The sequence below is a fragment of the Staurois parvus genome, unplaced genomic scaffold (genome assembly GCF_062004578.1).
Source record: "Staurois parvus isolate SC_StPar_1 unplaced genomic scaffold, SC_StPar_1.0 ptg000534l, whole genome shotgun sequence".
Lineage (NCBI taxonomy): Eukaryota > Metazoa > Chordata > Amphibia > Anura > Ranidae > Staurois > Staurois parvus.
The window spans coordinates 148,314-174,700 of record NW_028318330.1 but is presented as its reverse complement, the minus strand read 5'-3'; the positions used below and the strand labels follow the sequence as shown (position 1 = coordinate 174,700).

At 44.2% G+C, this 26,387-nt stretch overlaps 1 protein-coding gene across 1 annotated transcript; it reads left to right on the top strand.

Moving 5' to 3' along the window:
- The first annotated feature begins 366 nt into the window (after positions 1–366).
- Positions 367–4,992, top strand: LOC149451509 (NACHT, LRR and PYD domains-containing protein 3-like). The gene is made up of 4 exons (XM_089690565.1): positions 367–394; positions 2,047–2,349; positions 2,980–3,018; positions 3,260–4,992. Exons 1-4 carry the CDS (start codon positions 367–369, stop codon positions 4,990–4,992), a joined length of 2,103 nt encoding a protein of 700 aa, XP_089546691.1.
- The last annotated feature ends 21,395 nt before the right edge of the window (positions 4,993–26,387 follow it).

The window sequence follows — 26,387 nt, the reverse complement described above, 5'->3', positions numbered from 1 at the left end:
TAGACATCTTACTGGCCGATACTTTGGTGCTGATTAGTACCAGTCTTGGCTATGAATGGCACAAATTTGTGGAGGTGGCCCCTAAAAGTATGAGTCTGTGTTAAATGTGGCCCTAAACAGTGTGAACTTACTTTTTGTGACCCCAATATACCAATCAGATAAATGCTGGGATGAAGGTTCTAATTACCCTCATAGTCATGGGATATAAATGACAGAATGACAGAGATTGGACATTCAGGCAGACAATTGTTATCCACATAAGGGAACAAAATCCTCCTTATTGATTCCATTCATTGCACTAAAAATGAGTTTGTTATTGTTTGTGCTCCTTCCAGGTGATGTCATCTCAGATCATCTCCTGATGTCATGGCGACCTCTTCATTCTTCTCACAAGGTATGACTTGATCCTGAAAATCCTTTCCAATGTTTTCCTCCATCTCACATCTCCAGAGATTGGAATTATATGATAGGACATCTTATGTCTCTGTAGTCTGGACATTTCCTGTAGACATCTGGTCAGTACATCCATTAGAAGAGTTCAGGAGCTTTCATCAATTCCACAATCACCTTGGGGGTTATTTACTAACACTGGAGAGAACAAGTTCGGATGCAGCAATGCAGAGAACCCATTCATCTTCCAGTTTTTTTTTTTTGCCAAAGCTTAACTGAACAAGCTGAATTTAGATTCTGCGTGCTTCTTCATATTTTATTTCATGTTAAGGGAAGTCAATAATATTGTCAAACAAATGTCTTCTAGTCCAATGTCTTTTAATGTTAAAATCATTTCATGGCAAGCTAGCTAGGAAAACATGACTGATGCATTTCGGGAAGGTAAACCCCTCCCTTCATTATAGTTTACAAAAATAAATAGAATGTTGTAAATATTACAGCAATAAACAGTTGTAATGACTACGCATGACTTCAAACATCAGCATGAAGCCAACTGATAAAATAAAGGGGAAAAGATCAAAAACATCTCATCTAAGCACTTATACCTACTTACCCCATAGCCCCTTCTCTTGAAGGAGTTTTAGAGAATTCCAAACACATCCTCAAGAATATATTGTAACACTGAACATAACCCCCCCCAGCAGTGATAGCTGTTCTATCTCTAAAACACCCTCATTAATAGGAAGCTTCAAATGCAGGGTCTCCAAGTGCTAAGTTGTCTATCCAGGTGTCATAATACCACCATTATTGAGCCTCATACTACAGGTTTGAGTCGGCCCATTACATCTTTTCTAAATGGCTCCTCACATACGTTATTCATGTATTGTTCTCATGTCAGCTGCAATATATTGGAAGGACAATCCAGATGTTTTGACTGAGGCTGAACACATACTGATCCAACCTCTGATTAGTCTTTAAAGAGCAGTCATTTCCTGACATGGATTGCAGTCTCTTTAGAGACATAATTATTGAAGAAGTTCCTGAATCTAGGGATAATAACAGATTTAACAAATCATGATAAAAAGAGACATTCTGATGTCAAAGGCTGAACACTTTGCATCTTGATGGCTACAAAGAGGCCATTAAGACTTTTTACCTCCAGCAATAATGCATTTTGTATTTGATTTACCCCTCTTCCTCTTTATGTGCCCAGGTACATCTCCTCTTTCCACTAATAGGTCTAAGTGTCCCCCTTTACTCTACCCCCATATAGTCACATTTCAAGGTTACTGTACACTGTCCTTCTCTGTTTTTTACACACACACCATATCACTACCATCATCATACATTCTTCCTTGACTCGCCCACTTGATTCCTTACCCTTTCATATCCTCTCATTTCATATATCACCCTCACCCACATCTGTACATTGAAGTCCTTAATTAATCTAATTCAATAACCAAACATATATTTATTTTCAGCAAAGTTTCAGATCTATCATCCACAGTTTATTATGCAGTTTCCCATTTTCCCAGTAGTCATAGTTCATCTTCTCATCACTTCACAGCCTTCGTTTTATCACATTTCCAGCCAGTCACTTTTATCTCATCATCTTCATCATAACTAATGTTTATGGTTGCTGATTTTCCTCTGCAGGGTCAACCCCTGGTGTCCTGGGAAAGTATCTACAAACCCCCGGGGATCTTATCATATATTCTCTGGAGGATCTGAAAGGATGTGATTTCAAGAGATTTAGGAACAAATTGTCTGATTTCTCCTATGGAGATAAACGTCCCATCCCCCGAGGAAGACTAGAAAATGCAGACTGGATTACCACCAAGGACCTCCTGATAGACACATATGGAGAAGAAGAGGCTCTGGATGTCACAATTAAAGTCTTTACACTGATTGGTCTGATGGGACCTGCAAATGACCTCCAGGAGAGGAGAGTACAAAATGGTGAGTTCCCATCTATAATGACCATTTTCTAACAATTCCTGATCAACATCTGTGTGCGTAAGAGCTAGGAATGTCATACAGGGAAGGCCAATGACCACTCAGGAGTTTTGGACTGGATGACACAATCTTCACCAAGGGTGTTTGTAGAGATGAACAATGAAGGATAACTGATTTATGGATCAAGGAAAAGATTAGAGTTCAGAAACAAGCTAAAGGAAAGATGGGGAGCAGAGCAACACTTCTCTAGGATGCTGGCAGTGGAATACATTTGCAGCCCCTTGCCTATTTGACAGAACCTCCATATATGTGGCTCAGTGTTCTGAGACTTGTGTACTATGCATCCATCTAAACCTTCATCAGAAAGAGTAGCCAATGCCCCAGGTTCCAAGTGTGTGTCAGTAAAAGCCTTCAAGGAGAATTGGAGCTTTTCTGGAACCCCCCCAACATGGGAGGTGGAAATTGGAGGAGGAGAGACTCCAATCTCCAGGGGGGTGATGGGATTATGGTGTCTAGAAGTATCTTCTAAACTAAAACATTCTTATGAATGAATTTAAACCCAATTTTAAGGGAAATATATTCCCCTAACTGCAGCCTTAATCTTGCACAATAATTAAATTCTATTTTTTTCAGCCAAAGTGAAGAAGATGACACACGACAACAGATTAGCAGGTTAGTTGGACATAAATGTTTGATATGAAATCTCTTCTGGATGAACATTTTATTCTGTTGTAGTTTGGATGATGTGTGCATAGTTTGATCTTTCCACAATTCTCCTGTATTTCATGGGATATCTTCTATTAGGGTTCCATTCTTGGGGTTTATGGTTACAATACAAAATGTCCAACTCTGTCTTATAAATACTATTTCATGTGTGTATGAGGAATAATATATTCTCCTTTCTCTCATAAAGACTTCAGAAAGGAATACAGAGAATCTTTTAAAGAGATTTTCCAGAGGATTAAAGAATATAATTCACGTATGGGGGAGGCTGTGCATCTACAGAAAATATACACCAAGTTATCTATGCAAAAAGGACACCAGCATAAAGAGGAGAATGACATAAATAATTCAAACAAAAGACATCCACAGATCATTGAGAAAAGTCCTTTAGATGAATACTCCCCAACCACAATCCAGGCCCTCTTTGACCCTGATGAATATGGTTTCATCCCTAAGATTGTGGTGTTACAAGGACCTGCTGGGATTGGAAAAACAATGACCTCCAAGAAGATTATGCTGGACTGGGCCTCTGGGGATCTCTACCAAGACAAGTTTGAATTTGTGTTTTATCTGAGCTGTAGAGACATCAACACCATCCCTGGAGACATAAGCCTTGTGGGACTTTTATTCAGAGCCTGCAGATTGCAGAGTTCAGATGACCTTCTGTCTATACTGAAGGATCCTGGAAGTCAGAGAAAACTTCTCACTATAGTTGATGGGTTTGATGAACTGAGGTGGACTCTGGAGGAGAAATCTGAGGGTGGTCTTGAAATTTCTATGGAAACCCACAGAGAAATAATTCTCCAAAGATTGCTCAGGAAACAGGTTCTCCCACAATCTTCTCTGATCCTCACCACAAGGTCAATGGCCATGGAGAAACTTAACACATTCATCGATGATTCTCGCATTGTGGAAATCCAGGGATTTGCAAGAGACGATCGAGATGAATACGTCCATAAATACTTTGGAAATAAAGACGATGCAGACAAGGTTCTCAGTATAATAAAAGACAACAAATTTCTGTACATAATGTGTGCCATCCCCATCACATGCTGGATTGTCTGCACTGTAATGAAACAAGAAATAAAAAAAGATTTGGGTTTAATTCAGTGTAATACGATGACTTCAATTTACCTTCTTTACCTGGAGGTTCTAATTACCCATCACTGCAAGAAGGAGCAGTCAGTACGCAGGAAACAAACCTGTCTGAAGAAGCTGTGTGCTCTGGCCAATCAGGGAGTTCTGAACCAACAAATCTTATTTGAGAAGAAAGATCTAGAAAGACATGGACTTTCTCTGTCTGAGGTGGAGTCTGTATTTCTGAATGAGAACATCTTTCATTGGGACGTCCGCACCCAGACCTGCTACAGCTTCATCCACCTGAGTGTACAGGAGTTCCTTGCTGCTCTGTATTATGGGATGGATGATGGTTCTGGATCTATGGAAGGTAATTTGCTCCCTGAGATCTGTAAAGGAAATTCACTCTTAGACTTGAATTCAGAACATGACTATTTGTTCTTAGCTGTACAATTCCTATTTGGTCTTCTAAATGAAAAGCAGGTGAAGATATTCTCAGAGAGCACAGGCATCAACATTTCACTCCAAGCCAAACCTGCAATGAAAGAATGGGCCATGATGGACATCAATGAGACTTTCTATACTCAGACCATCTTCTGTCTGTATGAGACTCAGGATGAGGACTTCATCATAAGCGTCATGTCTCGCTGTTCAAGTTTGAAGCTGTACGGTTGCCGCACTTATCCTTTGTGGTTGGACAGTAATTATTGCAAGCAGCTGAGCTATTGCTTGAAGGCTTTGAAGAGTGAAAGTTTTCAATCTTTACATTTTGGATCGGTCACTGTGAATCCAGAGTGCCAGAAAATGCTTTCTCCATTACTACACAGGTGTCAAGAGGTCAGGTAAGTGAGTGTAAGGATATCCCAATATCAGATATTCAGAGAATGGACTGGAACCTGCATACAGTATAATGGTGATTACCGGTGATGCCCTTCCAAATTTGATAAAGTGTGGTCCCCATGGCTTGAGAACCCTGATACTGTATACATTATGACTTGATTCCCTTCTTTATCCTGATTGGAAGATAGGGCATTGCTCAATATATTAGGGTCCATCTATATTCATATCATGTTGAATTCTACTGGGTCTTCCACCTGTGGGTTTCCATGGGACTTGTCCTCTGCTGTTGGCAGGCTTGATGTTTGCTCTGTGGTATTACAAGGGTTAGACGAAAAATGGAAACTCACCATGATTTTCTGGTTTGAAAGTGAGGACATGTTTTGAATCAAAAGCAGAAGTGATGTCTTCATGGGACTGAGATTGAGCTCTGCAGTCACTTTTGCAGCAGTTTTTTCTTATTCCGGGTCACAATCCTGCGCAATGTCCTTTTGTCTCTTTCGGTCAGTTGACCATGTGGACCGTGCTTATACTTATCAGACTACCTTTTCTCATAAATTGTATATGTCGTCATCACCTTTGATACTGGACCTCGGGGCAAATAAACTGGTGACTTCAGTCACAGAGGTACCAGCTAAGCGACACCAACAATTTGCCCCCTTTGAAGCTCAATGTGAAACATGTCGTTCACAACCTCAATAAAATAGAAAAAAAAACCCACTCATGTATCACAGCAGCCATGGCCCTGAAGCACTCAGCACTGGGGGAGCACTTACATAGTTAAATCTTCTCTAATTAACCACCGACATGAAAAGTCCTGCTGTACAGGTGGATCTGCTCACTGATTGATCCAAACCTGGGAACATGCCAGGCCACCTTACTATACGTGGGGCTCGCCATAGACCAATATCCATATAGACCACAGGCTAAATAAACACTTGTTAAAGGACAGGTTCACCTTTGGGAGCATGTTACATGGTCCACCTGTTTTTAGGGTGGAACATGTAACATGTTCCCAGAGCTGCAGCCACCCCCCTCCCTCTGATAGATAATATGGGGAGAAGTTTCCTCGCACTATCTGTCAAATTTGAAAACAACGCGGCCGTGCGGATCTTTGAATTCTGTAAATGAGTTCCTACAAGTCTCAGCAGGCTTAGTGGCTGGGGGCTTGTAGTCCTCAATGAACTACCAGGGCGCTGTGGAGCACCATGGTAGTTTATTGAAGCTTCCTGTCAGTATATATGCTTGGCCATACACCTTGTACACCCCATACACCTTGTACACCCCGTACACCCTGTACACCCCATACACCCCGTACACCTTGTACACCCCGTACACCTTGTACACCCCGTACACCTTGTACACCCCATACACCTTGTACACCCCATACACCTTGTACACCCCATACACCTTGTACACCCCATACACCTTGTACACCCCTGACCAGATGTGATGGAGGGTAAGCGGGTCAGAACACACAAGGCAGATGGCAAACACTTAAAGCTTTATTAAAACAGACAACAGTCACTCAATGGGGAGTAGTGCAGGGAGAGAGTCCACAATACCTGTAGTCCAGCCCCAAGGTAAAGTTAAAGTCTCTACAGCAGTTTATAATCCAACAGGGGGGTGGTGTGAGTCTCTGTAGTAGTTTTAATCCAACAGGGAGGTGGAGGTGGAGTACAAGAACAGTTCAGGGAAAACAGGAGAGCATAAACTCACGGGTCCGACACGGATGTCCTGGTACACAGCGGATGGCAGCAGCGGCGACCCTGCTCGGCACACAGCAACAGCGGGTAGTTCTAGCACACAGCCGAGGGGCAGTTGAGGCAAAGAGAGCCCGGGCACAGCAGAGGGCAATTCAGGCAGGCAAGGTAAGCAGGGCTCACAGCAGAAGGTAGCTCTGGCAGGCAGGAGGTCCGGGCACTCAGCAGAGGGCAGGTCACAGGGTAGCGATCCAAGGACTCACCAGCCAGCAGTGTACATAGCAAAGTACAGTTCCAAGCATCTCCTAGTTAAGGCTCAGGCAGGAGTAGCCCTGTCCATCACGACTCCAGCTCTCCCAACAACGAGTCCACATGGCCCTGCAATTGTCCCCACCCCCAACTTCCTGCTAAGAAGTGGCCTGGACTTCCCCAGCCACACAGAGCCATGCTGCCTTTGTTCTATATGGAGATACATCCCATTTCCCCTCCCCCCTGGGAGGCCCAGGAACTTCAGACAACACACAAAAAAAGAATATTTCTGCTGTCCATCACACCCCCGTACAACTCATATACCCCATACATACTGTACATCACATACATCCCGTACACCCCATACATCCCATACACCCTGTATACCCCATACATCCCCTACACTTTGTACATCCTGTACATCACTGTACATCCCGTACATCCTGTGAATCTCATACATCCTATACACCCAGTACATCCCGTACATCCAATACACCCAGTACATCCAATACACCCCATACATCCCATACACACCATACATCCTGTGCATCCCGTACACCCCATACACCCCATACATCCCTTACACCCTGTACGGCAAGCAAATATTCTGACAGGCCTGCTGGAGACCTGCAAGGAATCAGCTATCTACTGACCACTGGTGCAATGCTTCCCAGGCTCCTTTGAACAAAAATAATAAATGCACATTTTTTAACAGTGTATTTATTATTTTTGTCCAAAAGGTGAACATATCCTTTAAACTCAAGACCAAAAATATAGGATATTACAGCTTACCGATCATTAGATGTATTTCTCCTGGTGATCTGGCCAATAACACACCTCCTTTATTAGAGTACCCCCACTCTGGATGAAGGAGAACAGGGGGCACAACAGACAGCAGCATTGTCAGTCTAGGGGTGATGTTACATGCACTAGCAGATTTTGATACACTAACAAATTAAAGCCAAACTCCAGATCACACTTTAGAATTATTTACAGCAAACCGTTCTTCCTTTTGGGATAAAGGTTTTATATAAATACATACAGACTGATCATTGTAAGTGGTAAATGGTTTGTCTCATCCCTGTAACTATACATCTGGAAGATAGATTGTTCTTTTGAAAAACAACAGACTTACTGGCAGGATGACCATCTGAAGATAAAAGACAGACAACCTAAAAAAAGAAAACTAATGCAGCCACCACATCTAATGTTTGTTTTTTTGGGTTTGATATTGCTTTTATTCTTTACAAACAACAGTTCAATGTACTTGTGCACTGCATTGTGAAGCATTTTCAGGACTAACAGCTGACAAAATGAATGAATAAGTATGAAATCTTTACATGGAACAGCAACATGTGTTTATAAGGAGACTGACTACCCCAAAAAGGGTTAACACTCCTGTACTGCAGTGACAAGGAATAGCTGATAGGATAAATAAACACTCCTTGATCCTTTGTAGACCACAATGTACTTCCAATGAGACGGATAACTCATAAAGGGTTGACACTCCTACACAGCAATAGGAAACGGATTATGGTCGGGTTACCATAGAGCTGGTGTTCATACAACATATCAACAGGTCATAGAAATGTCAAGATTGATTGGTCCTTGATTCAGGATCAACAAAATGGTCTTTACTACATTAGTTAGAAGTCAAATGTATTCTGTGGCGATACCTACCTAGCTCACAAAGCGATATTAGTTTTAATTCAAGTTCTTTTTCACAAGGTGCATTTTGTAATAAAAGATCTACAACTTTAGGTAACATTTTATTTCCCAGTTCATTTTGGTCAAAAACAAACCAAAGATCTTGTGTGAGTTCTATGGCATTATATCAATGTGTTCCTCATCTTGCTCTTTGAGGAGATTTACACACGGTTACAACACTTTCAAGGGGTGATATGTTTGGTGTCAAACAACTGGTCAACTGCCAAACTAGGTCTGTCCTTTATATGAGATCTTGTGTGATCTGCAGAATGCAGTATGGTGGGAAAAGCACCAAAGGTTGTGTGATTATATGAGGGATCATTTATCAAATATAGCAATGCACAAAAAACTGAAAAATTGAATGACAGATATTACCATAATTTTCCTTTCCTGACAAGCTCCATGTGGTCACAGCTGAGTATGGGCCACCCCATGCTTCCAGGACCTAACTAATACATTTAATACCACCTGCAGCCTCGGCATTCTGCAACTAGCCCTACCAAGCTGGTTGGCCATTGTACTGACATGGAGCTCCTCAGGAAAAGAATATCTGTCATTCAGTTTTCCATTTTCCCTGATGGCTCCATGTCAGCACAGCTGGGAACTAACTAGCCACACCAAGGAGGGATAATGCTACACACTCCTTAATGCTGGCTAAAAGCAGAAGCCAGGATGCCTCTGCCAAACTGACCTGACATTAGGACTGCTTCTATACAGTAATGAGCCATGAACATACTGTATATTGTGACGCCAACATATCTGCCTTGCAGATAGTGTCTGGGAACACTCAGCCTGATGCCACTCACAAGGCTGAAACCCTCCTAGTGGAGAGTGTTGTGATCCCCCTGGCACAGCCAACCCTTTGAACTTGTAGGCCAAGGAGATGAGCTTCACCAACCAAGAGGCAATAATCTTGATGAAAGTCATAAAATCATTACATGCTCCACCTGGAATGACCAGCAGGTGCTCCGACTTCCTAAAGCCTGATGGCACCTTGATGTAATATTTTAAATCTTAGCCCACATCCAATTAACTTACTTTTTGGGTACTTGTGAAGACGGACATATGAAAGACAACTCCTTGTGTGATATGGACTCTGAAGACCACTTTAGGCACAAATTTGAGCATTGGCATGAGTACCATTCTGTCTGAGAAAAACATGAGAAAGTGTTCTTTAAACCCCAAGGCCACTAGTATCAGCACTCTTATGTCCGTTCTAATGTAATTGCCATCAGAAAAGCAGTTGTCAGCGAGATGTATAACAGGGGCCATCTGACACAAAAAACTCCACTTCCCACTTAGAGAACAATCTCTTAGGGAGGTTTCAACCAAATTGCAGCTTGAAGAGCAGTATAACCCTTTCACAGGGTGAGTGGAAACAACTCCTATTGAGTGTACTGGCCACTTGTTTAACCTCCCTGGCGGTATTCCCGAGTGTAGCTCGGGGTAAAGTTTCAGTATCAAAAGCGGTAACCCCTGAGCTACTCTTGGGAATACCCTGCGGCACTGCATAGGGATTCCCTGCAGCACTTACCTTGTCCTGCGCTCCCGCGATGCGTCCCCTGCAGCATCCCTGGCCATCTCCTCCGGCCAATGCTAGCATCTGGCTTCCGTGTTCCAGTCCCTGTGACGTCGGGACGTACAGGACGTACGAGGGCTGGAACCGGCGGCAAAATTTGAAAAAATTTAGAAACTGTCATTTTCTAATAAACAAATATTACATAGTAAAACATTACTGTTTCAACCCATTTCACATACATTGTGTCCCGAGTGCTTTGTCCGGCGCCCTGCCTGCATTGTTACTGTTCTTTCTGCCTGGAAACCGAGAAACGTCCATGGTGTCCAAAAAAAGCGTCCCTTTAGGTCAAAAGCGGTTTTAGACCGGCTAGAGAACAGCGATAGTAAATCAGAACCACTTGCAGAATTGAGTGATAATGATTTGTGGGGGAAATTCCTCATCAGACACTGAAAACGATTTTGTGACTTTGCTCAGCGATGTGCGAACTTGGCGCTATATTTCACATTTCAGTGTTTTTGATTGATTACATTATTGAATTACATTTATTATTATTATATTATTATTTTTTATGAGTATTTATTAAATTATAATTTATGATTTTGTGATTCAAGTTTTCTCATACCTGGGATGTTTACTAGACTCTTGTTCAGACAGATTTCACTGAGTTATTCCTAAAAATTACAGGCCTACAATAAAAAAATACATATTTCCATGCAAAAAAATGTACCACTTTCAGCACAAAAATATAGACATAATCAGACCGCTAGGGAGGTTAATGAATGTGACAAACTGTTCAGTGTCATCATCCTAATCTCTGGTTGCTTGAACAAAGCAAACTTCATACAGACATGTTCATCCGCTTTTTTTTTGAAGAGCCTGAAGAGGGCTGTTTTGCTTGGGAAAGCTTTGAGACTGCTCATTGCCAGAAGAGATGATCCTGTCTCAGGGTTTTGCCTGCCACTTAAAAAAGCAGCTTAAGAAAATTCAATGAAGTAGAAAATAGCTTGCTTGGTAACAAACCCTAAAGGATTAACTACCTCTAAAGGGTCGCTTCCAAAGAAATTGAGGTTTGATTTTTTTTTTATTTATTCGATAAAATTCTTTATTGGAAAAGAAAGCATGTGGATATATACATGGGCCCAAGGATTAAACAAATTCCTTAATTATCCAAAGCCTCATTAGTAAGAAGCATTGTAGAGTCTTTATTCAAAGGCTCTGATTGTAATGTAGAAACATAAAACTGGAAATAAATATACATGAGCTGGAATCTTGGAGTCACAGGTGAGGGGCAACAATACACTTAAAGTATAATTCCAGCCTAACATTAATGCTGCCTAACTTGTGATCAGTATACCTAATGATATTCAGTCTGCTCCAATCCGGTCACATGATCTGTCTCCCATGTGTTAATGAGCAGCAGCTGCAGGGGAGAGGAGAGCCTATGGGGGATATCTCATCTCTCAGAATTCTCCCTCTCCATGGAGCAGATTCAAAATGGGTAAGCATACATTTTTTTTACATAGGTCAGGTAGGATAGGTAGCAGGAGGGGGAGGGAACATTTTTAGGATAAAGTTCTACTCTAATATCTATGTACTTTATGTTTTAGGGATTTTTAGTAGAGATTTACTGATAATTTGCACTAAGATTCTGTAACTTTTTTTTTTTTTAGTTTTGTATCATATTAATCTATTCACACTTCTATTCTTAGGGATATCTGTGTTATTGTTATAGATTCCTATATATTTATCACAGACACAAGAGAGTCTCATCATCTGTAACATTGGATGTGTTCTGTAATTCACTCTCAGCAGTAGCTGACTCATTACACCTAAATACCTATTTCCTATGATCAGCAGCACCTTGCTCATCATAATGCAGTATTTTCCTCAATCACTCTATTTTCATAAATGAAAAACATTCCAGCTAGGGAGAAAATATCTTAAAAACATTCCTTATTGCCCCCAATCACACAAAACAAATGTACATGCAGATTCCCAGGATGAATATCTGACTTTTCTATAAATACACCCTCTATTGTTAGGCTATTTTCCCTATTGGCAGAATGTTCTAGAGCTCCTCTAGTCAAATGTTCTGAAGGCTATTTTCCTTTAGGATTGCATGTTGGGGGATGTTACATTACATAGTTACATAGTTAGTCTGGATGAAAAAAGACAAAAGTCCATCCATCCATTCTCCCTGGGAAAGGCAAGAAGCAGAAACTCTCATTTCAAACCTATTCGAAACATGGTATTAACCATTAACAGGTACTAATATTGAATTTTGCACGTATTACACATTTGCACAGCACTTTGTGAATAATTAGACCCCTACATTTATTTTTCATGTACACAAAATCTTTAACTCTCCATTAAATATAAAAGATGAAATTGGGTTGAGGTAATAAATAACATATTTGTCCAAAGTGTTATCAATTGTGAATAATCAATGTACTAAACGTCATTACAGCTCATCAATCCAGAATTACCCCAGAAGAATCTGAAAATGATTCCTCATATTGGGGAGACTATATACGATAATTGACTAGCTTTCCTACCCCCATCTCTGTGAGGAGTTAAAGTTTCACTGGGAAGTGACTAATAAGAGGATTGTAAGAATCTATTTCATACACGTTAAGCAAACAAGATTTATACTGTAATATGTCTTGATTAGGATATTTATATAAAATATAACTTTAAATTAAGAATATTTTTGGGATATATATATATATACAGTTATTTTCAAAATAATAGCAGTGTGTTGAAAAAAGTGAATAAAGCTGAAAATCCTTCTAATAGCTTTTATTTCCATCCACACAAATGCATTGGGAACACGACACATTCTATTCCAAATCACAACATGAAGAAAAATACATCAAATTTGTGTTGTTCCTCTAAAAAAATGGAAGAAAAGTGAATATTAGATGGTTCAAAAAAATCGCAGTGTTTGTATTCTTCTTTACAAACTCAAACATTCACTATATAAACTGAGAAATGTTTGAAGATTTTGCTTTCCTTTGAATGACTTCATGAATATTTGGTTGTAGTCGCACTGTTTCTGAGAACTGCTGTACATCTGTGTTGCATGGAGTCCCCCAACTTCTGGCCCCTGTGATCAGGTATTCCAGCCCAGGATGATTGGACCACATTCCACAGTTCTTCTCTATTTCTTGCTTTTGCCTCAGAAACGGCATTTTTGATGTCACCCCACAAGTTTTCTATTGGATGAAGATCCGGGGATTGGGCTGGCCACTCCATAACGTCCATCTTGTTGGTCTGGAACCAAGATGTTGCACGTTTACTGGTGTGTTTGGGGTCGTTGTCTTGTTGGAACACCCATTTCAAGGGCATTTCCTCTTCAGCATAAGGCAGCATGACCTCTTCAAGTATTCTGATGTATTCAAACTGATCCATGATCCCTGGTATGCGATAAATAGGCCCAACACTGTAGTATGAGAAACATCCCCATATCATGATGCTTGCACCACCATGCTTCACGGTCTTCACAGTGTACTGTGGCTTGAATTCAGTGTTTGGGGGTCGTCTGACAAACTGTCTCCGCCCACTAGACCCAAAAAGAACAATCTTACTTTCATCGGTCCACAAAATGTTGCGTCATTTCTCTTTAGGCCGGTCAATGTGCTCTTTGGCAGATTGTAACCTCTTCAGCACATGTCTTTTTCCCAACAGTGGGACTTTGCGGGGACTTCTTGCAGATAGCTTGGCTTCACATTGGCGTCTTCTAATTGTAACAGTCCTCACAGGGAACGTCACACCTTCTTTCATCTTCCTGGAGCTGATTGTTGGCTGAGTCCGCGCCATTTTGGCTATTCTTCTATCCATTCCAATGGTAGTTTTTCGCTTTCTTCCACGTCTTTCAGGTTTTGGTTGCCATTTTAAAGCATTTGCCATCATTTTAGCTGAGCAGCCGATCATTTTCTGTACTTCTTTAGATGTTTTCCCCTCTCCAATCAACTTTTTAATCAAGGTACGCTGTTCTTCTGAACAATGTCTGGAACGACCCATTTTCCTCAGAATTTCAGAGAGAAATGCACTGTAACCAGCATGGACAACATTTGCTGCCTTCCTTCCTTAAATAAGGGCAATAATTGCCACCTGTTTTTCAATGAATGAATGACCTCACTAATAGAACTCCACACTGCTATTATTTTGAACACGCCCCTTTCAATGAGTGATTCAATGACACAGAATCAGCAGCATGCATGTCATGACTGTTGGGTTTGTTGGATTTCTATCACTCTACTACACCTGCTAGGAAATTATTTGCCATGTAGAAATATCATTTCTACCAAAAACAGTGATTGATCCGGTTAGTGATGTCTGACTGCTAGTATTTTGAACATAACTGTATATATATTTGTAACACACCCCATCCCCCCTGACTGATGGAATGTCAGTGAAGTTCTGATTAGAGGTCCTGAGTATTACATTTCAGACTCTGGCCTAAGTGAGGGGGAGCAAGACTGAAGGTTTGTTGGATACATCTGTCACAGGATAATATTGAGAATAAAGACCTTTTAGGGGTACATTTTCACGAGACTTAGAGTAGATTATAAGCTGGTATAACGAGCTCATGGACACATACCACACACAATTTGTATCTCAAGAACATAACTATATTTTTTGGACATTATGTAACATTCTGTATTCCAATATTTTACTTGTAATTTTATGTAAACTTATTATTAATTCCATATTTGAGTTTTTATACAAGAGTTGCAAGGACTTTCTATTTTGGACTTTTCACACCAATATAAGTTAGCAGAATATCCAGACAATTTTGATATTTAACAGCGTGTAGGTAGGCCAGAGATCATATATACACTGCTCAAAAAAAAATAAATAAAAGGAAGACTTTTTAATCAGAGTCTAGCATGAAGTCAATGACACTCCTGGAATATTGATCTGGTCAATGAAGTAGCAGAGGGATTTGTCAATCAGTTTCAGCTGCTTGGGCAACAATGAGACGACCCCTAAAACAGGAATGGTTTTACAGGTGGAGGCCACTGACATTTTTTTCTCTACTCATCGTTTCTGACTGTTTTTCACTAGTTTGGCATTTGGCTCAGGTCAGTGTCACTACTGGTAGCATGAGGCCATACCTGGACCCTACAGAGGTTGTACAGGCAGTCCATCTCCTCCAGGATGGCACATCAATACATGCCATTGCCAGAAGGTTTGCTGTGTCTCCCAGCACAGTCTCAAGACAATGGAGGAGATTCCAGAAACAAGCAGTTACTCTAGGAGAGCTGGACAGGGCCATAGAAGGTCCTTAACACATCAGCAGGATAAATATCTGCTCCTTTGTGCTTCCTTTAGATTTTGTCTGAAGTGTGCCTTCAAAGAATGCTCATAGCCACCAATGAAAGTTCCTCATCAGTTCCAGTATGAGACTGTAGAACCAGAGGGAAGACAGCCAGGTGGAAGGGAAATGTTGGTTGTCTTTTTGTGCCAGAGGTAACACATTCTTGGTGGTAATTATTATGGCATTATTGTATTTTAGATTTCTGGGTTGTATTATTTCCAGTAAAGATTTTCTGGAGGAGGACAAAGCAGAAGACGAAGAACAGTACTCCTTTTCAGAAGATAAAATTAAGTCTGATACTCTTTCCTTTCTGATTAACCCGGAAAGTAAAATTCAGGAATTACGGTAAGAGAAATCTGTGATGCTGAAGTGATTGGGAAATGTAATGTCTTGTAAATGTTTCCATCTCTTGGTGTTTCCCTATATCTTTGGGTGTCATTCATCCTTACCAATGTAAAATCTTCCATCATCTGTCCTCTTCTCATGTATTCTCCATTCTATAGGGGAATCTTTCATTTTGTAATCTCATCTATGGGACTTGAAGTATGAGAGTCCTCACTAACCTCTGTAGCTGCAGACACCACGGACTAGTCCATTGGTAAAATTCACAAAATATCCTGTGAAAATCCCTCAGGTGAGATTTCAGCAATCTGATCTCTCCTTTCCTTTCATTCTTCTTATTCAATCAGTTGTAAGTGAAAATTACAGATTGAGCTACTGAGTTCTGTAAATAACATGGTTTATACACTGAACCAGGGATAGACAGGCTGGTAAACTTGGGTAAAAGAGTTTCTAGTTCCACCTGCAGGCTTGAAATGAAAATGCTAATTATTTATATACAATTTTTCATATTTACCAATCTATGAATGTAATGTTTTCTCCTTACCAAAGACATAAAACAGTTCTCACTTCTATAAAAAATGCTGTCCCGCCACCAATACAACTCATACTCCAGAAATATAATCTATCATTGTCTTCCTTATGTAGGATAGTAATTGTTAAATCCTGGAAATATACCCATCCCCCATCACTAAAAGAATTTATGACCATCCCTAACTCCTATCTCCTTTATGAGTCTTTGTCTGCCATAAAAGGTCCCCAGGCTTCCTCTGTCCAGGCTCTGGGCAGTGAGTGCCCATCCCCCTTCTCTGCTCCTGGTGGGGTTCTGTTCAGGTATGAAGGTCGTATCCTATGGACATAAACCTTCTCTGGAGTCCCTCCACAACCACTTATTCTACTATGTATTATACGTTCTGTTTGATTTCCTCATTACAAACTATTTCTCCATAAAATGAGTAAAGCTCTCCTCTGATGAGGATCATCCTCCTTATATTCTTCATCTGGAGGGTTTTATCCCATTGAGAGGAGATATGTCTATACTTACTATTAGGCTCCATGCACACTAGGCGCTTGTAAAGAAAAAAGTAAAAAAAACACTGGATAAAAAAAATCAGAATTTTTTCCCAGCGTTTTTCCATTTTTACACTAGTGTTTTGCTGGCATTCAGCAGTGTATATCTGGTTGTGAAGGAACTGCGTCCTTAACAACTGATGATCAGCTGTCCCTGGGGTTTGGAATCTGGAAGCCCCCAGATCTCCACCCAATGTGTATGAATATGGAGTACATTTTACCCCTATTAAGATTCCAGAACCTTTTATGGGCATTGTCCTGCAATTTTATTTGTGCAATTGCGGTGCATTTGCCGCATGGAAAAACATGCCGCGATTCCAGAAAAAATGCCCTGTGTTCTTGGATGCCATTGAAATGAATGGCACCTGAAAACATGATCGCATGTTTTCATACTTTGACAGCACATTTTCAAATTGTGGGCAGAATTGAAAAAGCGTAGTGTGAATGGAGCCTAAGATCTCACTGGACTCTCTTCGATTACTATTACTGCGGATTTTGGAATTTTGAATTTCAGGAGGATATAAAAAAACAAAATAGACTTTGTAAATCAAGAATGACTGTCCATTATTATTATTATTATTACTACGAGTTTATATAGCGCCAAAGGGTTTGCTCAGTGCTGTACAATAGGGGGGACAATACATGGCACAGTACAACAACAACAAACAACGTACGAGGGGTAAGAGGGCCCTACTCTTACGAGCTTACAATCTAGGAGGGAGGGGGTAAAGGTACAGTAGGAAGTGGCTGAGGGGGATGAAGTGGTGGGAGGAATGAGGGAAGATGGCCGTTAGGTGAGGGTGGGGTAGGCTTCCCTGAAGAGATGGGTTTTGAGGGAGCGCCTGAATGTGAATAGGGAAGGCGACAGTCTGATGGATTGGGGCAGTGAGTTCCAGAGGATGGGGGAGGACCTGGAGAAGTCCTGCAGTCGTGCATGGGAGGAGGAGACCAGGGAGCAGGATAGAAGGAGGTCCTGTGAGGAGCGAAGGGTACGGGTAGGGTGGTACCTGGTGATCAGGTTGGTGAGGTAGTTAGGGGCAGTGTTGTGAACGGCTTTGTAGGTCAGGGTAAGGAGTTTAAATTTGATGCGTTGGGCAATCGGGAGCCAGTGGAGGGAGAGGCAGAGGGGGGTGGCAGAGGTGGAGCGGGTGGTGAGGTGGATGAGTCTGGCAGCTGAGTTCAGGATGGTCTGGAGCGGGGAGAGCCTGCACTTGGGTAGGCCAGTGAGGAGGGAGTTGCAGTAGTCAAGGCGTGAGATGATGAGGGAGTGTACTAGAAGTTTGGTGGTGTCTGGGGTGAGGAAGGAGCGTATCTTGGCAATGTTGCGAAGATGGAGCCTGCATGTGTTTGTGAGTGATTTGACATGCGGTTGGAGGGAGAGGTTCGCGTCAAGAATGACGCCAAGGACTTTGGCTTGCGGGGCGGAAGTGATAGTGGAGTTGTTGGTGATGATGGATAGGATGGGGGGGGGGGTGTTGGCAGGGGGAAAGACGAGAAGCTCGGTTTTGGAGAGGTTGAGCTTGAGGAAATGTAGCGACATCCAGTCTGATATGTCATTTAGGAGGTGAGTGATGCGGGCGGAGATAGTGGGGGTGAGGTGAGGGGTGGAGAGGTAGATTTGGGTGTCGTCAGCATAGAGGTGATAGTTGAAGCCGTGAGATTGTATGAGTTTGCCCAGGGAGGAGGTGTAGATGGAGAAGAGAAGGGGTCCAAGGACAGAGCCTTGGGGGACCCCAACAGAGAGGGGGAGGGAGGGGGAGGTGGCACCATTGTAGGTGACACTGAAGGAGCGTCGGGATAGGTAGGATGAGAACCAAGAGAGAGCAGTATCTCCGATGCCAAGGGAGAGTAGTTTATTAAGGAGGAGGGGGTGGTCAACTGTGTCGAAGGCCGCAGAGAGGTCCAGGAGAAGGAGGACAGAGTAGTCACCCTTGGCTTTGGCGTTGAGTAGGTCGTTAGTGATTTTGAGGAGGGTGGTTTCAGTGGAGTGTAGGGGACGGAAGCCGGACTGTAGAGGGTCAAGGAGGTTATTGTCTGTAAGGTGGGAGCTTAGGCGATCGTAGACTAAGCGTTCAAGGAGCTTGGAGGTGAGTGGCAGCAGGGAGATGGGTCTGAGGTTGTTGGGGTCCGCGGGATCCAGGGAGGGCTTTTTGAGGATGGGGGTGATATGCGCGTGCTTTAGGGGGGAGGGGAATACGCCAGTAGAGAGGGAGAGATTGAAGATGTGGGTGAGGGAGCGGATGAGGGAAGAGGGGGGTGACCGGAGGAGTTGAGAGGGGATAGGGTCCAGGGGGCAGGTAGTGAGGCGGGCTTTTGAGAGGACTTTGGCGACTTCCTCAGTAGTGACAGGGCTGAGGGAGTGCAGTGCGAGGGGGGTTATGGTGGGCGGGGCATTGGGAGAGGAGGGGGGCAGTGCGGTTGTGAGGGCAGAGGAGGGGGGAGATGAAGGGGTGACGGGGGCGAGGAGGCTAGGTGGGGAGGTAGATTGCAAGTTGACGATGTCCTTACGGATAGCGTCAATCTTGTTGTGGAAATGGGTGGCAATCTCGTGGGCGGTGAGAGAGGTACTGAGTGGAGGAGGGGGGGGGGGGAGAGCAGGGAGTTGAAGGTGGAGAAGAGTCGGCGGGGGCAGGAGGAGAGGGTGTTTATTAGGTTAACAAAGTAGGCCTGCTTGGCGGCGTGGAGGGAGGAGGTGTAGATAAGAAATGCAGATTTGTAGAGGGAGAAAGTATGAGGGGACCTGGTTTTGCGCCACAGTCTCTCCAGTGCGCGACTGCGACGTTTGAGGCGTTTAGTGCTGTCGGTCTGCCACGGTTGAAGTGGTCTGGGTTTGATGATGCGTGTGGTTAGGGGTGCCAGAGAGTCTAGGGCAGCTGACAGTGAGTCGTTGTACAAGGTGGTGGCTATGTCAGGACATGACAGTGGGAGGATGCTGTCGTGTAGGCGGTCGGCGGCAGAGTGGAGGGGGGCCGGGTTCAGGTTGCGGAGGTTGCGGCTGGTGATGGTTTGGCGTTTTTGAGGGGGGGAGTTGGGGGAAGGGGAGATGGAGAAGGTGATGAGGTGGTGGTCGGAGAGAGGGAAGGGGGTGTTCGAGAACTGGTTGAGGGTACAGAGGTGGGAAAAGACAAGGTCCAGGGTGTTCCCTCCGAGGTGGGTGGAGGATTGAGTGTGCTGTGTGAGCGCGAAAGAGGAGATTAGGTGGAGGAATTGGGAAGTAGCCGGGGTGTTGTCGTTGATGGGGATGTTGAAGTCCCCGAGGATGATGGTCGGTAGCTCAGAGGAGAAGAAGAAGGGGAGCCAGGCGGCGAAGTCATCCAGGAAGCGGGCTATGGATCCGGGAGGCCTGTAGATCACTGCGATCCTTAGGGGGGTGGGTGAGAAGAGTCGGATGCAGTGCGCCTCAAAGGAGGGGAAGGAAAGAGAGGGTGGGTTAGGGAGGACCTGGAAGGTGCTAAGCGGTGACAGGAGCAAGCCGACACCACCACCTCTGCGATCGCTCAGTCTTGGTGAATGGGTCCAGATGAGACCTCCATGGGTGAGTGCCGCAGGGGAAGTGGAGTCGGTGGCCTGTACCCAAGTTTCGGTGATTGCTAGGAGGTTGAGGGAGCGGGAGATGAAGAGGTCATGGATGGCGGTAAGCTTATTGCAAACCGAACGGGCATTCAGGAGTGCAACCGAGAGAGGGGGGATAGATATGGGGAGGAGGGGTACATGTATGAGGTTGAGGGGGTCGCGTCGGTTGGCGTGAGCAGGGGGGGCTCTAGGGGGGGTGTGAGGTGGTGAGGGGCCAGGGTTTGGGGAAATGTCCCCAGCTGATATGAGAAGGAGGAGGGTGAGGAAGGTGGTGTGGGAACGGGAGGTGTAGGAGCGCTTGGGTCTGAAAGTGGTGGCAAGTGGGTCAGCGGGGAAGTGGAGTAGCAGGAGGAGGTGGTGGGTGCCATAGTGGGGAGAGGGGAGAAGTGAGGGGGCGATATAGAGCTGCTTAGCGGGGGTGGGTGGGTAGAGGAAGGCGGTTTTAGGGATGGAGGAGAGGAGGACAAGGAGGAGGAGCGCGGGCGGCATGTTGGGGTGAGCGGGGTGCAGGAAGGGTCGGGGTGGGTGAGGGGGTGCTGGTCAGGGATGGCGAAGCAGTGTCCGAAACGCAGTGGGAGGTGGCTGGTAGTCCCAGGTGGGGTGGAGGGCAGGGGATCCCTGGTGGGATGGTGGCCGTGCTATCCCTGGTGGGTTAGTAGCGATCCCTGGAGGGATAGTGGTCCCTGGTGGTTAGGGTTTCCGGTGGGTGATGGGATCCCTGGTGGCTGGCGGTGGGATGGTGGTTGGGCTCCCTGATGGGTAGTGGGTGCCCCTGGTGGAGTACCTGATGTCCTGGAGCGTCGGGGTGGAGGTGGATCCCTCCTATGTTAGGAGGACCGTTGGTGGTGGTGGTAGCTTCCCCGGAGGAGCGGAGGCGTCCCGCTGCGATTCCAGCCACGGCCGGCAGGAAACACCGCGGCTTCGGGTGCCGTGGTAGGCCTCAAGCCGCTTCGGACCGCCGGAGCTCCGCTGGAGGGACGGAGTGTCTGTGTCCCCTTCAGGGTGTTGGTGGGGACATCTGCAGCAGGCTCAGGGGCCCGGATGGCAGCGGATCGGGCGCGGGGGCGCCGGAGCTGATGAGCACGTGGCTGCTCCGGGCGAGCTGGTACCCGGTGGTCGGGATGGACCCAGGGCCAGTGAGGGGGGCCCTGGGGAGGCTGGCTGATCGGCGGGGACCGGGGAACAGAGCAGCGGCAGCCTGGGCTGATGCCCGGCGATCCGGGTCGGCCGCGCCAGAAATCGAGGCCGCGGCTTCGGGTGCCGGGTAGGCCACAAGTCCCGGAGGTCCGGGGAAAAGGTCCAGTGGCCTTACCTGGCTGATGAGCAGGGACCGAAGGATCGTGGGGCCCCCGTTAGGGTCCGCTGCTGCCCAGATGGCAGCGGATTGGGGCCAGGGGAGCAGGAGCTCGCCGACGCACGTCCTTCTCGCCGGACGTCCGGATGTAGGTGGTCATTATGTGTTCTGGTTATGGAAGATCCTTGTGACCCAACCTCCACTGTGTGGGACGTGGATTTACAGGTTTGGCATGTAAAACAGTACATTACCCAGCATTCTGTTCTCCATTTGTAGAAGTTTTCTTTATATATTTCTCAGGGAACATTGCAATAAAGTCTTCCTATTGGCAGTATGTACACATGGTGACCACAGCTACCATGCCCGGCTGTGGACCCATTAGAATTAAGTAGTACTGTCCATGGGTCAGATAGTTCTGTCTCAATAATAGGCACGTGACTGCTATAAACATCCAAATCACCTTTTATACAGTACAATATCCTGTCAGTCATGAGGTGCATGACTCACTACACTCCATCACCTAAACAAAAATGTATGTAAGACTTCAGAATATAATAAATTAATACTAGGGAAAAAAAACTAAAAAGCTTAGAACTTTGGAATCACAAAAGAAAAATGTAAGAAGACAATGGGATCCCATTATCAAGGTGACAAAAATCAGTAAATTCCACTTAAAGAGAATTTCCATCTGTTTTTGTGTTTATTAAAAGTTAGCAGCTACAAAAACAGTATCTACTGACATTCAATAAACACACACTCACCTGTCCTGGGGTCCAGTGATGTTCTCACCGGCGCTGTCCACTCTCTCCTTCTTTCCTCCATGGTGCCGGCATCTCAGCCGTGGGCACCGGGCTGTAACAGCTTGCGGATTCATAGCCTGGTTCCCACTGTGCATGCTCAAGTCGCGCTGCACTTCATAATAGGTCCAGCAGTCTTTTGTGGCCTGTGAAAGTTCCCAGGAGACTGCAGGAGGGAGGAGGGGGCCAAAATTTTGGCTCACTTCACCGTGGTGAACTGAGCTGGAAGTGGGAGCTAGTACCTGTCAAAACCAGGTACCCGCTCCCCCCCGAACGGTGCCAAATATGGCAGTGGAGGGGGGGAGGAGGAAAATAAGCGGAGCTTCCACTTTTCAGTGGAACTCTGCTTTAAGGTCATCCATGGAAGGGGGAGGGTAAATATCTCCAGCAGTCCATTCACTCTATAGAAAGCTTGTCTCTGGAGTAGAATGTCTTCCATATCATTGGTGAGATCACACAGAGACATAAGGAGTACATACTGATCAGGAGCAGACAAGGCCTGACATGGGGGGACTCAAGACAAAACCATGGTTAGGAAATGATCCATATGGTGAAGTCAGACATCAGCAGATTTTATAGAACAATCATGTAATAAGAAGATATGACCCCTGTAGTCATATGCTGCCTTCTTTATTGTGTCTTCATCACTTTGTAAAGGACTTGGAGGAATTCAATGTAGTTTCCTCTCTCATTGAGGACCTTTGTCACAAGTTATCCTGCAGTTTCCTGTTTATGCATTCTTCCCTCCTTGCTGCAGTGCTGTTCCTGATTCCCTTCACATGTGTGTTTGTCTGTGCTCACCTATGGGCATCGCCTGATATTCTCTGGGTTTTATTTCCTTCCCTTCCATCACTTCCTGGCCCGTCTCCTAGTTTGCTCCTCAATATAAGACATGCTCAGTCTGGCCCACTTTGCCTGAGCAACTTCTTAGTTCTCTGATCTCTTGGATGTTGCAAACTCCTGTATCTGACTACCCGTGTACCGACCCCGGCTTCGTCCACTGACTGTGCTTGTTTTCTGCCCATCCTGACCTCGGCTTGTCTATCGGCTTCCCTGTTGTCTTCTGCCATTACACTATGCTCACGCAAATGGTCTCCACATCCTCAGCTGAGCATACCTGGGGGCCGTGACATGGTTCCAGCTTGCTGCAAGTCCATCCCCACCATCAGGGGCTCTGGAGAAGAAGCAGGCTGGAGCTTAGACTCTGCACCCTGGGGAACCCCAAGTTGGTTATCTACAAGGGCTCACTACCACAGGTTCGTGACAACCTTTACATTGGATTTTGGTAACCATTCAATGGAGGGGTATATTATTCAATATAATTTTTTATAAGTTGATTTTTCAGTTGGAGTTTAGTATTGACTATTGTTACCATCTGCAGGAATGGATGATTGATGTTTCTTACTCTGGCTGAAGCAATTGAACTCTAGTTTTGGAATATTGCATTTTCATTGGAAGATACAAATGTGGTATTTAATTCTACAATCAGCTGCAGCATCTCTGTAGCACCTTTACCTACATGACTACAGCTTGTTGATGTTTAAGTGAGACTATGGTCCTTAGTCTGATTTATAAGTCGTGGAAGTTAATCGGTATAATTCTGTTCCCCTACAAGGATTCTTATAGGATTTAAGGACTTATGTTACATACAAGGAGGAGGTCTGCACTGATTGATTGTCCTATAGGTGCTTTTCAGCATCATGTCCATTAAAGAACATATTACTCCAACATTTCATATTCCTGCTATGTGCCTGATGTACTGTACCATGTACTTGTGTTAAAAACTATCCTGTTCTCTGTATTGCCTCCTTTGTGTAAAATATCTGGTGATCCTGCCAGTCCCCAGCCTTCCTATTTCAAACTGACCACATTAGGCATAAAAGCACATCCCTCTCAGCGTGGTCAGTTTTCTGGCAATGCTGGGAGAACAGCCTGCTTGTTCTCCAATGGTTAGACTTGTGCTGACATGCCCACTGCACAGCCATTCACTGGGAATATCAGTGTGATGCGGATTCTCCACCCTAACTTCTATAAGCCCCTTACAGTATGTAGCTGAGAACAGATCACTTCTAAAAGTGATCTGTTGGTTTTGTGATGGTGATGGTCCTAAGTGTTTTTTGTTATTTCCCCAGAATAATATTCTGCATCTGTATTTGTCTCTGCAGTCTGACTATGTGTAATTTGACGTCCTCATGCTGTGATGACCTCCGCTCCATTCTTATCACTAACCCATCTCTCATCAGACTGGATTTATCATATACTAACCATCTGCAAGACTCCGGAATAAAACTTCTGTTTGAGGTACTCAAAGATCTGGGCTGTCCCCTGCAGGAGCTGAGGTGAGAGCTACAAATGATGCCAGATTTTTGAATAAAGTGTTTGTGTGTGGGATCCAGACAAGTTACCTTGATGAAAGTTAAAGTGATTCTGAACAGAGAAGTGCTAATTGTCACAATTCATTCATATAAATTCTATATAGCATGGCACTGGATTTTTACCCTATTCCTGCAACTCTGTTGTGTGGTCACATGACCTTTCCCTCTTATTTTGCATCTGCAGGTAAAGATCCCTGGGAGGGGCTTCTATTTATCTGCTGATGTATGCTCTCTACATGGTGAGTCTGTGTCTGGCCAGCCCTGATTGGTGCTGTGCCGGTCACATGACTAAGAGCACAGCTTCAAAAAAGCAATTCATATTAAATTATAAATATAAAAAAATTATTTATAGCTCCCTATAAATCCTTATTGAACATCAAATGTGTAATTTTTGTGCATTAATATGGTGTAGGCGGAGTCAGAATTGATGACACTAACTTTCATTTTGTTCAGACGGCACCAGCATCCAAAGCTTTATTTTTTACTGTACAGGTATTAGCAATTACATTTAAATCTAGCACCAATGCTGGGGGTTATTATTGTGTAAACTGGAACCGATACTGGGGGTTTATTATTGTGTAAACTGGAACTGATACTGGGGGTTTATTATTATGTAAACTGGCACTGATGCTGGGGGTTAATATTGTGTAAACTGGCACCAGTGCTGGGGGTTTATTATTGTGTAAACTGGCACCAGTGCTGGGGGTTTATTATTGTGTAAACTGGCACCAATTCTGGGGGTTATTATTGTGTAAACTGGAACTGATGCTGGGGGTTATTATTGTGAAAACTGGCACCAATGCTGGGGGTTTATTATTGTGTAAACTGGCACCAATGCTGGGGGTTATTATTGTGAAAACTGGCACCAATGCTGGGGGTTTATTATTGTGTAAACTGGAACTGATACTGGGGGTTTATTATTGTGTAAACTGGCACTGATGCTGGGGGTTAATATTGTGTAAACTGGCACCAGTGCTGGGGGTTTATTATTGTGTAAACTGGCACCAATTCTGGGGGTTATTATTGTGTAAACTGGAACTGATGCTGGGGGTTATTATTGTGAAAACTGGCACCAATGCTGGGGGTTTATTATTGTGTAAACTGGCACCAATGCTGCGGGTTTATTATTGTGTAAACTGGCACCAGTGCTGGGGGTTTATTATTGTGTAAACTGGCACCAATTCTGGGGGTTATTATTGTGTAAACTGGAACTGATGCTGGGGGTTATTATTGTGAAAACTGGCACCAATGCTGGGGGTTTATTATTGTGTAAACTGGCACCAATGCTGGGGGTTATTATTGTGAAAACTGGCACCAATGCTGGGGGTTTATTATTGTGTAAACTGGCACCAATGCTGGGGGTTATTATTGTGTAAACTGGAGCTGATACTGGGGGTTATTATTGTGAAAACTGGCACCAATGCTGGGGGTTTATTATTGTGTAAACTGTCTCC

Bases quoted from the DNA above. Each gene is read 5' to 3' on its own strand.
- LOC149451509 (XM_089690565.1), top strand. From the start codon at position 367: ATGGCGACCTCTTCATTCTTCTCACAAG. The intron at 395-2,046 runs GTATGACTTGAT...TTTCCTCTGCAG, and splicing joins CTCTTCATTCTTCTCACAAG to GGTCAACCCCTGGTGTCCTG. The intron at 3,019-3,259 runs GTTAGTTGGACA...TCTCTCATAAAG, and splicing joins ACACGACAACAGATTAGCAG to ACTTCAGAAAGGAATACAGA.